General features: G+C 39.8%; 1 protein-coding gene across 1 annotated transcript in view; it reads right to left on the bottom strand.

Moving 5' to 3' along the window:
• The window catches only part of MICU2 (mitochondrial calcium uptake 2), a 152205-nt gene extending 148124 nt beyond the window's left edge, over positions 1–4081 (bottom strand). Inside the window, exon 1 of the mRNA XM_003796706.3 lies at positions 3866–4081. Within this exon, the coding sequence (XP_003796754.1) occupies positions 3866–4075 (210 nt within the window). The 5' untranslated portion in view covers positions 4076–4081. The remainder of the gene's footprint in view (positions 1–3865) is intronic.
• Positions 4082–11764: the final 7683 nt, after the last annotated feature.

An 11764-nucleotide genomic window follows, 5' to 3' on the forward strand; every position in this document is an offset into this window, starting at 1 on the left:
TGAACAACAGCAATTTAACTGTTTCCCAGTTCTAGAGGCTAGAAGTCCAAGATCAAGGTGTCCTCAGGGCCATGTGCTCTCTGGAGGCCCTAAGGATCCATTTTAAGCCTCACTTCTAGCTTCTGGTAGTTCACTGGCTATGGTAGGATTAATTCCAATCTCTACATGGTGTCCTCCCTATGTGCATATCCCTAAGTCTAAATTTGCCCTTTTTATAAGGACATCAGTCATATTGGATCAGGGACCCAACCTATTCCAATATGACTTCACCTTAACTAACACATCTGCAATGACCTTATCTCCAAATAAGTTCACATTCTGAAATAATGGGGGTTAAGACTTCAACATATTAATTTTGAGGTGGACACAACTTAACATGTAATAGTCTACCCTCTGGACTTCCCTTACCCCAAATTTATGTCCTTCTTACATACAAGCTATATTTGTCCCATCTCAAAATCTCCAAAAGTGTTAATCATTCCAGCATCAATTCTAAGTCCAAAAATCTTACCTAAACATTGTTAATTAAGTCCTAAATCTCATAATCTACATCATTCTGATCACTTATGGGCAAAATTCTACTAATGAAAACAGACAAATTATCTGCTTCCAAAATATTAGGTTATCAAGTATTCAATGTCCAATTTGGAATAAAAAATCTAGTTTATTATCTCTCACACAAGAAGCAGTACAATTAAAGTATGTGCCTACACTGTTGATAAAAAATTCCATCACATTGGAATAAAGGGCACTTTATGATCTGATCCCAGTCACTGCACACATCCAGTTTCGAACCTCTTCTTTTGCAGCTCATATTCTGCTGAGTCAAACTCTTACTTTCAGACTTCTGCAAAGCTATTCCCTTTATCTACCAAACTCCTATCATACTTCAGGTATCAATCTGTAGATCATTTCTTCAGGAAACCAAGACTGTATCGGACGCTCTTCCAGTATGCTCCCACAGCACCCAGCACTTACACCTACCACAGTATTTATCACACTATATGAAAATTGCCCTTCCCCAGGCTCGGCACCCGTAGCACAGTGGTTATAGAACAGGCCATATACACTGAGCCTGGTTTGAACCCAGCCTGGGCCAGCTAAACAACAACAACTACAACAAAAAAACAGCCAAATGTTGTGGTGGGTGCCTGTAGTCCCAACTACTTGGGAGGCTGAGGCCAAAGAATTGCTTAAGCCCAAGAGTTTGAGGTTGCTGTGAGCTGTGACACCATGGCACTCTACCTAAGGCAACACAGTTGAGAGTTTGTCTCAAAAAAAGAAAAAAAAATTGCCCTTCCCCATTAAACTGTAAGCACATAAATGGTGTCTCTAATCCCCACTTCTTGCATACTGCCTAGCATAGAGTAGTATTTCACTAATTATGGAAGGAAGAAAGGAAAAGGAATGATCCCAACTTATCTGCTATTTCATGACTTGCATTCTATTCCTGCTTGACGTCACATATGCAAGCTGTTGGTCATACTGGTAACCAAAAAAGTGTAGGGTTTCATTAGTATAAATTCACTATTTTTATTTTTTTTAGAGACAGAGTCTCACTTTGTCACCCTCAGTAGAATGCTATGGCATCACAGCTCACAGCAACCTCCAGCTCTTGGGCTTAGGTGATTCTATTGCCTTAGCCTCCCCAGTAGCTGGGACTACAGGTGCCCATCACAAAGCCTGGCTATTTTTTTGCTGCAGTTTGGCCAGGGCTGGGTTTGAACATGTCACCCTTGGTATATGGGGCCAGTGCCCTACTCACTGAGCCATAGGTGCTGCTCAAATTCACTGTTTTTAACTGGAAAAATCACTTACTGTAGTAATTAGGAATGAAGGACATTATTACTGTTATAAATCCACATTGGGACGATATTACCATCTTGGGATACTAAGTAAAACAACTATAACTATACTAATACATATTAATAAAAATGCTATCAAGAGATGAAAGATTAATTGCAAGCCAAAATTCTGGTATATCTCTGTTTCAACTAGGCACACATGTCCCCAAAACAGTGGTAGTGGAGGAGGATTAAAAGACTCACTTCTTAAGAAAATGTACCAAAATCGCTGAGGTGAAAAGTCTTCAAGTTGTCAAGCTATAGGTCCCCTCATCCCTCCTGTATTCAGCCACTGATGCTGAAAGGAATGTCCACTGTGGTAGTAAAAGGATGAGAGGCACTCTCTTGGGTTAACAGCAGACCGAGCAAATGCTGTTTCTTACAAAACAATTGATAGTGAAACGATTTCTGTATTACTTTAGCTAGGCTGAAAATTACAAAGTTGTGGGCAGAAGGACTGAGAGTTGGGGTGAGAATTCAAAATACTACACTAGTGTGACGTTTTTACAGTTAAGTCAGGAATCTAAAACATGAATAAGCTAGAAGTGGGCCAGAAAAAAACAATGAAATGGACAAGTTAGGGGGTACTTGTAGCTCAGTGTTTAGAGTACCACCACATGCTCCAAAGCTGGTGGGTTAAAACCAGGCCCTGGCCTGCTAAACCACCAAAATCAAAACCAAAACAAATAAAAAAAAATAGCCGGGCACAGTGGTGGGCACTTGTAGTGCAGCTACTAGGGAGGCTGAGGCAAGAGAATCGCTTGAGCCCAAGAGTTTGAGGTTGCTGTGAGCTATGACGCTACAGCACTCTATCAAGGGTGACAAAGTGAGATTTTGTCTCAATTAAAAAGAAAAAAAAGAAATGGGCAAGTTACATCAGAGTCTAGAAAGTGATGCTGGGGGGAGGTGGGAATTAAAGTCACATTCTAGGGACAGGGAATTAATTACTTTGGTTGGAAGGGGTTTGAGTAGTGACAAGTCAGAATGTGACTGCAGAGGACTCTGAGTGACAAAATACAAAAAGGTAGATTTTATTCTGGGCAGAATGAGTTTTAGATTCCGAAGAAGGGTACACTGTGTGGTTAAAATGATATTTCGTGGAAGATTAACCGAAGGGTCTCAAACAGGATTAATTAAGAGTAAAGAAATTGAAGGTGAATAATAAATTGAATTGCCTGACACAAAATGAACTAATAAAAATGCTATAAAACACCAGAAGCTAGCTCTTTCCATTACATATACTGTTATCATATATATTCTGCATTATGTATATTAACACAAATAAAAAATATCATTTGCCAATACTTAATTCTAATTCACAAAGCCTGTCTTCTCTCTTTTGTTGTATCTGAATGTTCTTTGGCTGTCTGGTTAGAAAGGCATGATGCAAATCTAAGAAAGAAAAAGAATACTATTTTTAATTGTCAAGAAATTTGCATATACAAACTTATTAAAATGTCTATAAATTATTTTTAAAGTACTACTTTTTCAAAGTTTCAAATGTTTTACGTGGCATTATTAGTTCTCTTGAACTTGACCTTAAATATATTGAGGTTTCTTTGCTTAGTACTTATGGTCCACTAACATGTTAAAGTTTATAATCCGGGATGTTTCTTCAAGTTGATAAAATCTGGAAATTAACCGGTTCATTTTTATGGCTGACATTTTCATGACATTTAACTTCACCCTACACAAAGCGGTCATAAAACTTTTAGTTAGGTGGGAGAAACACTGAATTAAGACACGCCCACACTCCACACCACCAAATCGGTTTGTTGTGCTAGTGTTCGCCTATCGTGGGGTTCTCCGACTGGAGACAGATCTGTCACCGGCCTCCAGTGCCCTCGGGGCTCGTGGTGCGGGTCCAGTCAAGAGAACAGCACGTTTCGCCCGCCAGGCTTCCCCCGCAGCGGCGCCCCAATCCCGGGTCCGAGAGGCAGCCAGCTCCGGATCCCTCCCGGCCAACGCACGTCCGAGGGAGGAGCTTGGGTGAGTCTCACAGAAGAGCGCCCTTCCCATACCTTAGCTGAGACGGTCAGGCTGCCCTCTCGCGCAGCGACATTTACACGGCTGTGGTGCCAGGCAGCTGCTGCTCCTGCGAGGGCCGCGCCAGCCACTGCCGCCGCTAAGGGGCCAGGGCTCGGCGCGGCCGCTCGGCCGGCAGCAAACCCGCGCCGCAGTCGTCCGCCCCAAGCCGCCCAACGAGCGCCGCTCCTCGCAGCCGCCGCCATCTTTGCGGAAGCGTCGCGCCCCCGAGACCTGAGTCTCTCGCGCGGCGGTGGCTCTCGCGAGACCTGGCCAGTCCTGGCCTGGTCTCTTGGGCCTGGGCCTTGTCTTGGGCTTCCGAGTTGACGCTGGGTATAAAAGCTCCCCTCCTGCTCAGTGGGAGTGGGACAACTAGGGAAATGTCCAAACAACTCAAACAGGCCTTCCCAGTCCAAGACAAGATAGTGCCATTTACTGCGTAGGACGGTCCCCCTCTTTCCTTAACGCCACGGAGAGAGAGAGAGACACGGGGGTCTGAGACAGGCGCTCTGACGATAAAGGGCCTTAATTGTGATCATCTAGATTGAGTCCTTTCCTTTTCCGTGGCCGTGTTTTTCAGGGTAGAATCGCATCCCTGGAATGGTTGGCAGGTAGAACTGAAAAGTTCTGCATTTTCCCATAACACTAGTTTGGCTCTGAGCTAGTCTGTTTTAACAATTTCTTAGCGAAATAATATTTATATCATGCCATTCAGAGGTTTACCTAAGCTGCAGATACCTTCTCCCAGCTATTTTAAATAACTCACCCAACCTGTCGTAAACTCTTGTTTAACAAAAATGTGTGTGTATTCTCCTATTTTAACAAGTAAGCAAACTTATTAAGGTTTTGTTTGTATGTTTATTTTTGTTTAAAAACAGATGGAGTCTGTCCCTGTTGCCCAGGCTGGATTCAAGTTGGGAGAAATGTGATCGTCCAACCTCAAATGATCCTCCCACCTCAACCTCACAAATGTCTGAGATTACAGGCATGCGCCGCCTTGCCGGCTTTAAATTGTATTTTTTACTGTGGTAAAAATATATAGGTAACGCTATCATCGCAACCATTTTAAAGTGTACAGTTGCATGGTATTAAATAGAATTCACATTGTTGTGCAACCATCATCACCATACAACTCCAGAACTTCTTCATCTTGTAAAATAGGCAAACATTTTTTAAAAACAGTCTCTTCCCCATCTCTCCTGTTCATTCCTTCTTACGCTCATAGTCTTGACTGTTCTTTGATTTGTGCTAAATCATATCCTAACCCTAATGTAACTTTGATTTTTCTTACAAATTCCCAGACAAAGGCATTCTCTTTATCTTAGGCAATTACTGCTTGCTGAATGTTGGTTGTGTTTAAAATTCTGTTTCAACAAAGTATTTTATGGTTAACTTTTGTACCACCTGGAACTAACACCTCCCTCCCCCAAACAGTAGCATCCACCCAACCCCTTCCTATCAACAGTGACCTAGATATTTTGCCTTGTGCAGGCTTGGAATAGTACCTCAGTCCCGGTTTTTCCATTGGTAATAAGAAATAGTTTAGCTGAGGCAGAAGACTTGGCTTTATTTCATACCCTGCAATCTTTCATTTGTTGGCCTTTTCCTGAGTAAACTTATTTAATAAATTTGTTGTTCAGCTACTGAACTGTCCCTGTTAGGAACTATACTTGGACATGCACTAACAGAGCCAAAGTCAAAGGTGCCAAGACTCCTGATCACATAATTGCTGTTATCTTGAAGTTTTGCAAAATAAATTAAAAAAACAAACAAACAAACCCCTTGCCACACTAAATCTAATTTGATCACTCAATGGAAGTTCCTTGGATCATTTTTGTCATTATCCACCCTTAATCTTTGCTCCATTTCTCTAAGTCAGGTTGTCTAATCTACAGTTAAGAGTTTCCTCATTTCCCCCCAGCTGTTGAAATCCACCCCCCTTTTTTTTTGTAGAGACACAATTTCACTTTATTGCCCTGGGTAGAGTGCTATGGCGCACACAGCTCACGGTACCTCCAACTCCTGGGCTTAGGCAATTCTCTTGCCTCAGCCCCGGGAGTAGCTGGGACTACAGGCACCCACCGTAACACCTGGCTATTTTTTTGTTGCAGTTTGGCCGGGGCTGGGTTTGAACCCACCACACTCGGTATATGGGGCCGGTGCCCTACCCACTGAGCCACAGACACCACCCAGCTGAAATCATTTTCAATGTTCTTTTCCAGACAGGAAACAAACAGATGAAACTCAATGTGCAAGGTGATTCAAACTCAAGGTTTGAATCCTGGCTCTCCTAAGCTTGATTGCTATGATTTGGGACAAATTATTTAATCTCTCTCAGTCTCAGTTTTCTCATCTGCAAATGAGATGGGGAATTAAGTTTGAGGTGGGGAATTAAAAGAGATTTTATATGAAGTGACTGCCAAATGCCTAACACATAGTAGGCTCATGATCCATGAGAGTTTACCTTCTTCAACATCAGGTTGACTCCTACCCTGTGGTCACCAATAAGCTTGTCCATGGTTCCAGATCACTAGCCCCTCTTTACCCCAAGACTTTCCTGCTTTTTCATGTCCGGCCTGACCTTGGAGACCTCTGGTTTGTTTTTCTCCTCTGCTAATGCAGCTAGCTTTTTGCATATGTCCTGCTTTTCTAGATTATTGACATCTAGCATGTTTCTGTCACCTGGTGATTATTGGATTTCAAGGATATGTTTGGACACCCTGTATTTCTTAACCTTGTAGCTGTTCTTGATTTCCAGAAATCACAGTGTTTACTTGTCTGTTTCCAACTGCCTAATTCACACAATTTCTCTACCTATTTAGTGAAACTCAGCATTTATTACTCGGTAATGGTCCCAAGCCCAAGATAGGTGTATTTTCCTGTTAAAATATTTGGCATGTTTGAAAACATACCATTTTCCCCATAGTTTGACATCTTCATGAATGAGGTGTCTTGTTTTTTTGTTTCCACGATACCTAGCACAATGGTCTAGCACTTACTGACATTCAGTGAATGGTATATGAATAAATGAATAAATAAATGTCACAGATGAGACTGTGGAATGCCTATTTCTATGCATTAAGCATCAAATATACTGAAATAGATTATTCCTTTGGTATAATTATTTATAAAGACAAAAGTCACTTCAAATTATTCTTTTTTGGTGAAAATCTTTGAACCCACTTGGAAAAGAGTGATTTGTAATTAGTTTTATAAAAGAATTATATGTCCAGGTCTCTAGAACTCTCACTTAAGATTTAATGTATTCAAAATTTTTTTCCAGAAGAAACAAATTCTTATAATAGAACCAATCTCTAGCCGACTAACCATTCTAAGTATGAAATAGTCCCTGGCAGCTGTTGACATTTGTCTCAGCACATTGACTATATTGGTCTTTTTGGGCTCCAGCTTTGTTCATTTCTTCATCACCAGCTGTAGAGTAAGTCCTGGGTTATGATGTATTTTCAACCATGCAGTTTATAAACCAGTTCTCAGATAAGGAACTGCTTCTAAAGCTATAAGATCTGTGTTATTTTAAATGATAACCGAAGAAAAATAGAATGGGAATAGATAGTTTCAAAATATTCTTTTTTATGTGATTAATCCAAAATAAGACAAACTTTTAAAATATATAGACATACTGAAATATTTGCATTAAAGTGACAGTAGTTGCCCACTCCCTATCCCAACAGTATTTGTAGTTTTTCTTTGGGAATTTCCAGCCTTTGAGCTACACAGGAAAATGGGTCTCTTTTTTGGTCAGATTTCAAATTTGGATCCCTGAAGAAGATCAATTGCCTTCTTTTCAGTTGATTTGGCCATAAAAGATTTAACTTTTTTTTTTTTTAACTTTCTTAGAGTTTGTTTGTTGGTTTATTTATTTATTTATTTATTGAGGCAGAGTCTCACTTGTCACCCTCGATAGAGTGCTCTGGCATCACAGCTCATGGCAACCTCAAACTCTTGGGTTCAAGCAATTCTTTTGTCTCAGGCTCCTGAGTACTGGGACTATTGGTGCCCACCACAACACCCAGCTATTTTTAGAGATAGGGCTTTCTCTCTTGCTCAGGCTGGTCTTGAACCTGTGAGCTCAGGCAATCCATCTGCCTTGGCCTGCCAGAGTGCTAGGATTAAAGGTGTGAACCACTGCTCCCAGCCAGGACTTAACTGTTTTGAAGAGCAATCCATTCTTAAAGTGCATAAATTTGTCACTATTATCATTTATTGTAAGGACAGATTTGCTCCTTCTTTTAAATTATATTTATTTACTTACAATAATAAAAATAACATTGATTATAAAAATTATCCAATGATACATTTAGATTACATACTTCTAAAGTATACTAAAAAGAGCATTCAGAAAAATATTTCAAGCAAACCAGCATTTAAAAATGAATTTAGTCTTCCAAAATAATTCCTTTAATGGAGACAGCAGATATGTGGTTATTATATGTATTTGTTAAATGGTAACATTGTTTTTTAAAAAAATTTAGATTAAAATGAGAATATATATGATTAGGTTACATAGTTTTCTTTTGCAAGGTAAAAGTCTGAATTGTGTCCTTTACCCAGAAAGTGTACTATATACCCATGCAATGTACCTATTGGGTGGGAATTTACCCAATTCTTTCCCTCCCATCCCTCTACTTGAATTTAATTGAGTTTTTCTCTCATGTGAGCATGTAGTTATAAACCTACTAACTAGATTTCAGTTTCAGTTTAGTATAAAGTACATGTGATGCTTGTTTTTCCATTGTTGTGATGCTTCACTTAGGAGAATATTCTACAAATCTATCCATCATTAGAAAAGGTATAAATCTCCCATTTTTTTAAATGGATGAATAGCAATACTCTCTCAGTAGCATCAAAGAAAATGAAATACCTTGGAATATATTTAGCAGAGGATGTGAAGGATCTCTACAGAGAGAACTATGAAACACTGAGAAAAGAAATAACAGAGGATGTTAACAGATGGGAGCACAAGTCAAGCTCCTGGGTTGGAAGAGTCAACATTGTTAATATGTCTATACTACCCAAAGCAATCTACAGATTTAATGCAATCTTCATAAAAATTCCAGAGTCATACTTTGAAGATCTTGAAAAAATAGTTCTACATTTTGTATGGAATCAGAAAAAAATCCTGAATAGCTTATGCAATTCTATAAAACAAGAACAAAGCTGGAGGCATCACTTTACCAGGCTGCGGGTTATACTACAATTCTATAGCGATCAGAACAGCATGGTATTGGTATAAAAATAGAGACATAGATCTATGGAACAGAATAGAGAATCTAGAGGTGAAACCAGCATCGTATTACCACCTGCTCTTTGACAAAGCAAACAAAAGCATACACTGGGGAAAAGAATCTCCTGTTCAATAATTGATGCTGGGAGAACTAGTTAGCTTCAAGTAAAAGACTGAAATTTGATCCACACTTTTCACCACTTAAAAACGTCAACTCACAATGGATAAAATTTAAATCCAAAGCATGAAACTATAAGAACCCTAGAAGAAAGTGTAGGAAAAACTCTTAATCTTATTGGCTGAGGAAAAGAATTTATGAAGAAGACTCCACTGGCAATCACAGCAAGAAGAAAAATAAATAAATGAAGACCTGATCTAGTTAAAAAGTTTCTGTACAGCTAAAGACACTATCAACAAAGCAAAGAGACAGAATAGGAGAAGTTATTTGCGTGCTTTGAATCTGACAAAGGGCTTATAACCAGAATCTACCAAAAAAACTCAAGCAAGTCAACAAGAAAAGAGCAAATAACCCCATTAAAAATTGGACAAGGGACATGAACAGAGACTTTTCTCATCAGAGGAGGTAAATGGCCAAAAGCACATGAAAAAAAGCTTATTGTCCACAATCATCAGAGAAATGCAAATTAAAACCACTTTGAGGTATCACCTAACCCTAGTGAGAATGGCCCGCGTCAGTGGGTCCCAACACAAAGATGCTGGGGTGGGTGTGGAGAGGGGAACAGTCATGTATTGCTGGTGGGACTGCAAAACTATTACATTCTCTGTGGGAAGAAGTATGGAGAGTCCTCAAAGAACTAGAAGTAGACCTACCATTTGATCTTGTAATCCCATTACTAGGTGTTTAACCAAAAGAAAAAAAGACATTTTATTGTAAGGGCATTTGCACTCAAATGTTTATAGCAGCATAATTCACAAGCACAAGGATGTAGAAATAACCCAAATACCCTCCAGCACATGAATGGATTAATAAATTATGTTATATGTATGCCATAGCATACCATTCAGCCAAAATAGTATTCTTTTACTCTTTTTTGGGGGGGGGGGAAGGGATAGAGTCTTACCCTGAGTAGAGTGCCAAGGCATCATCGTAAATCATAGGAACCTCAAACTCTTGGGCTCAAACTCTTCCCTCAGCCTTCCAAGAAGCTGGGATTACATGTGCCCACTACATTTTCTGTTTTTTTGTAGAGATGAGGTCTTGCTCTTGCCCAGTCTGATCTTGAACTCCTGAGCTCAACCAATCCATCCGCCTCGGTCTACCAGAGTGCTAGGATTACAGGCTTGAGCTGCTGCACTTGGCCCAAAATATCATTCTTAATTCACTTACTCTGGGCTCTTATTATCTGAAGGAAGAACAAAAGTGATATGTGGAAAAATTGCTCTTAAGGAACTTTACTTTCACTGGAGAGACTAGGCCTGAATTTTAAAACAATGCAAGATAGTTTTCAACTATTTTACTATACAGAGGGGCAAGGGTGTAGGGGGTTGGCAGTGCCAAGCAGTGATTTCCACGATCACGGGAAAGGTGGTCAGCCCGTGACCTCTGCACATTTGTTGGGGAATATTCATGCCCCTTTTTCAGGCCCCCTACCCAGCTTCTGGCTGATGTCTCCTGAATTTCAGACACTCCACCCAGCATCTGTCTTCTGCCTGCCCAGATTTTATCCTGACTTTCATTATCTACTATCCCTGGGCGTCTCCAAATTATTTTCCTTCCTACTAACAACAATAACATTGATTCCCTCTGGTTTGTTGGTCTTGATTGAAAGAAAGCAACTGTTTTGTTCTTACTAAAGACATTTATTCCATTGCATTTTCATCTTAAAAGAAATTGCATTCACAATGCATCTTTGTGATCTTAGCACATGTGTGGAAGATAAAAATTGCTATCTGATCCTGAAAGACTGTTTACTGTTGTATTACAGAATGATGTGCATTAAGACTGATTATTTAAGGTGAAAGAGAAAAAAATGGGGAGATCTTAAAAGGCAAGTTAAAGAGGTTGGAGGCAATCCTGTAGTAAAGGAGTAAAAGGCATACTAATGGACATTATAAAGAACCATTGCTTGGAATAGACAGAAGTTGAACTATATTTATGGTGGATAATTGTGTAGCGGAAGGTATGAATCACTCTCAGAGGCCCTAGATGAGTCAAAGGAATTGCTAATTATGTCTTTTTGTGCAGTTTGGGGCCGTGTGTAAAAATATCTAGGTATCATGATTGATACCAGCATGTGTAGAAATAGGTCATAATGAAATCTTCCGGACAGCAAGAAAGCACTGCCCAGAGGAGTGTTTTCTGTGTCTTTCAGATCCTTCTCTGCTTCTCATCCCTTCCCATCCTCCCAGAGTACGCTCTCATTACCTCTTGCTGTGATGATTGCAGCCCTCTCTTAACACGTGCTTTTGCTTCCAGTCTTTTCTCCTTGGACACGTCCCATAGATCTATGTCAGATCAATCTTCCTAAAACATTCCTTTCACCACACATCCATTAGCTCTGTGATTTAACCTGACTAAGCCTCTGTCTCCTTGATGGAAAACAAGAGATGGATTTCAGTTTATCTTTCTAGTTCTAAAATTCTTATTCTATACCACTCCAAAGTGCTCTTTTTTTTTTTTTTTTTTTTT

This window comes from Otolemur garnettii, unplaced genomic scaffold (genome assembly GCF_000181295.1).
Source record: "Otolemur garnettii isolate 467f Iridium unplaced genomic scaffold, OtoGar3 scaffold00106, whole genome shotgun sequence".
Classification (NCBI taxonomy): Eukaryota; Metazoa; Chordata; class Mammalia; order Primates; family Galagidae; genus Otolemur; species Otolemur garnettii.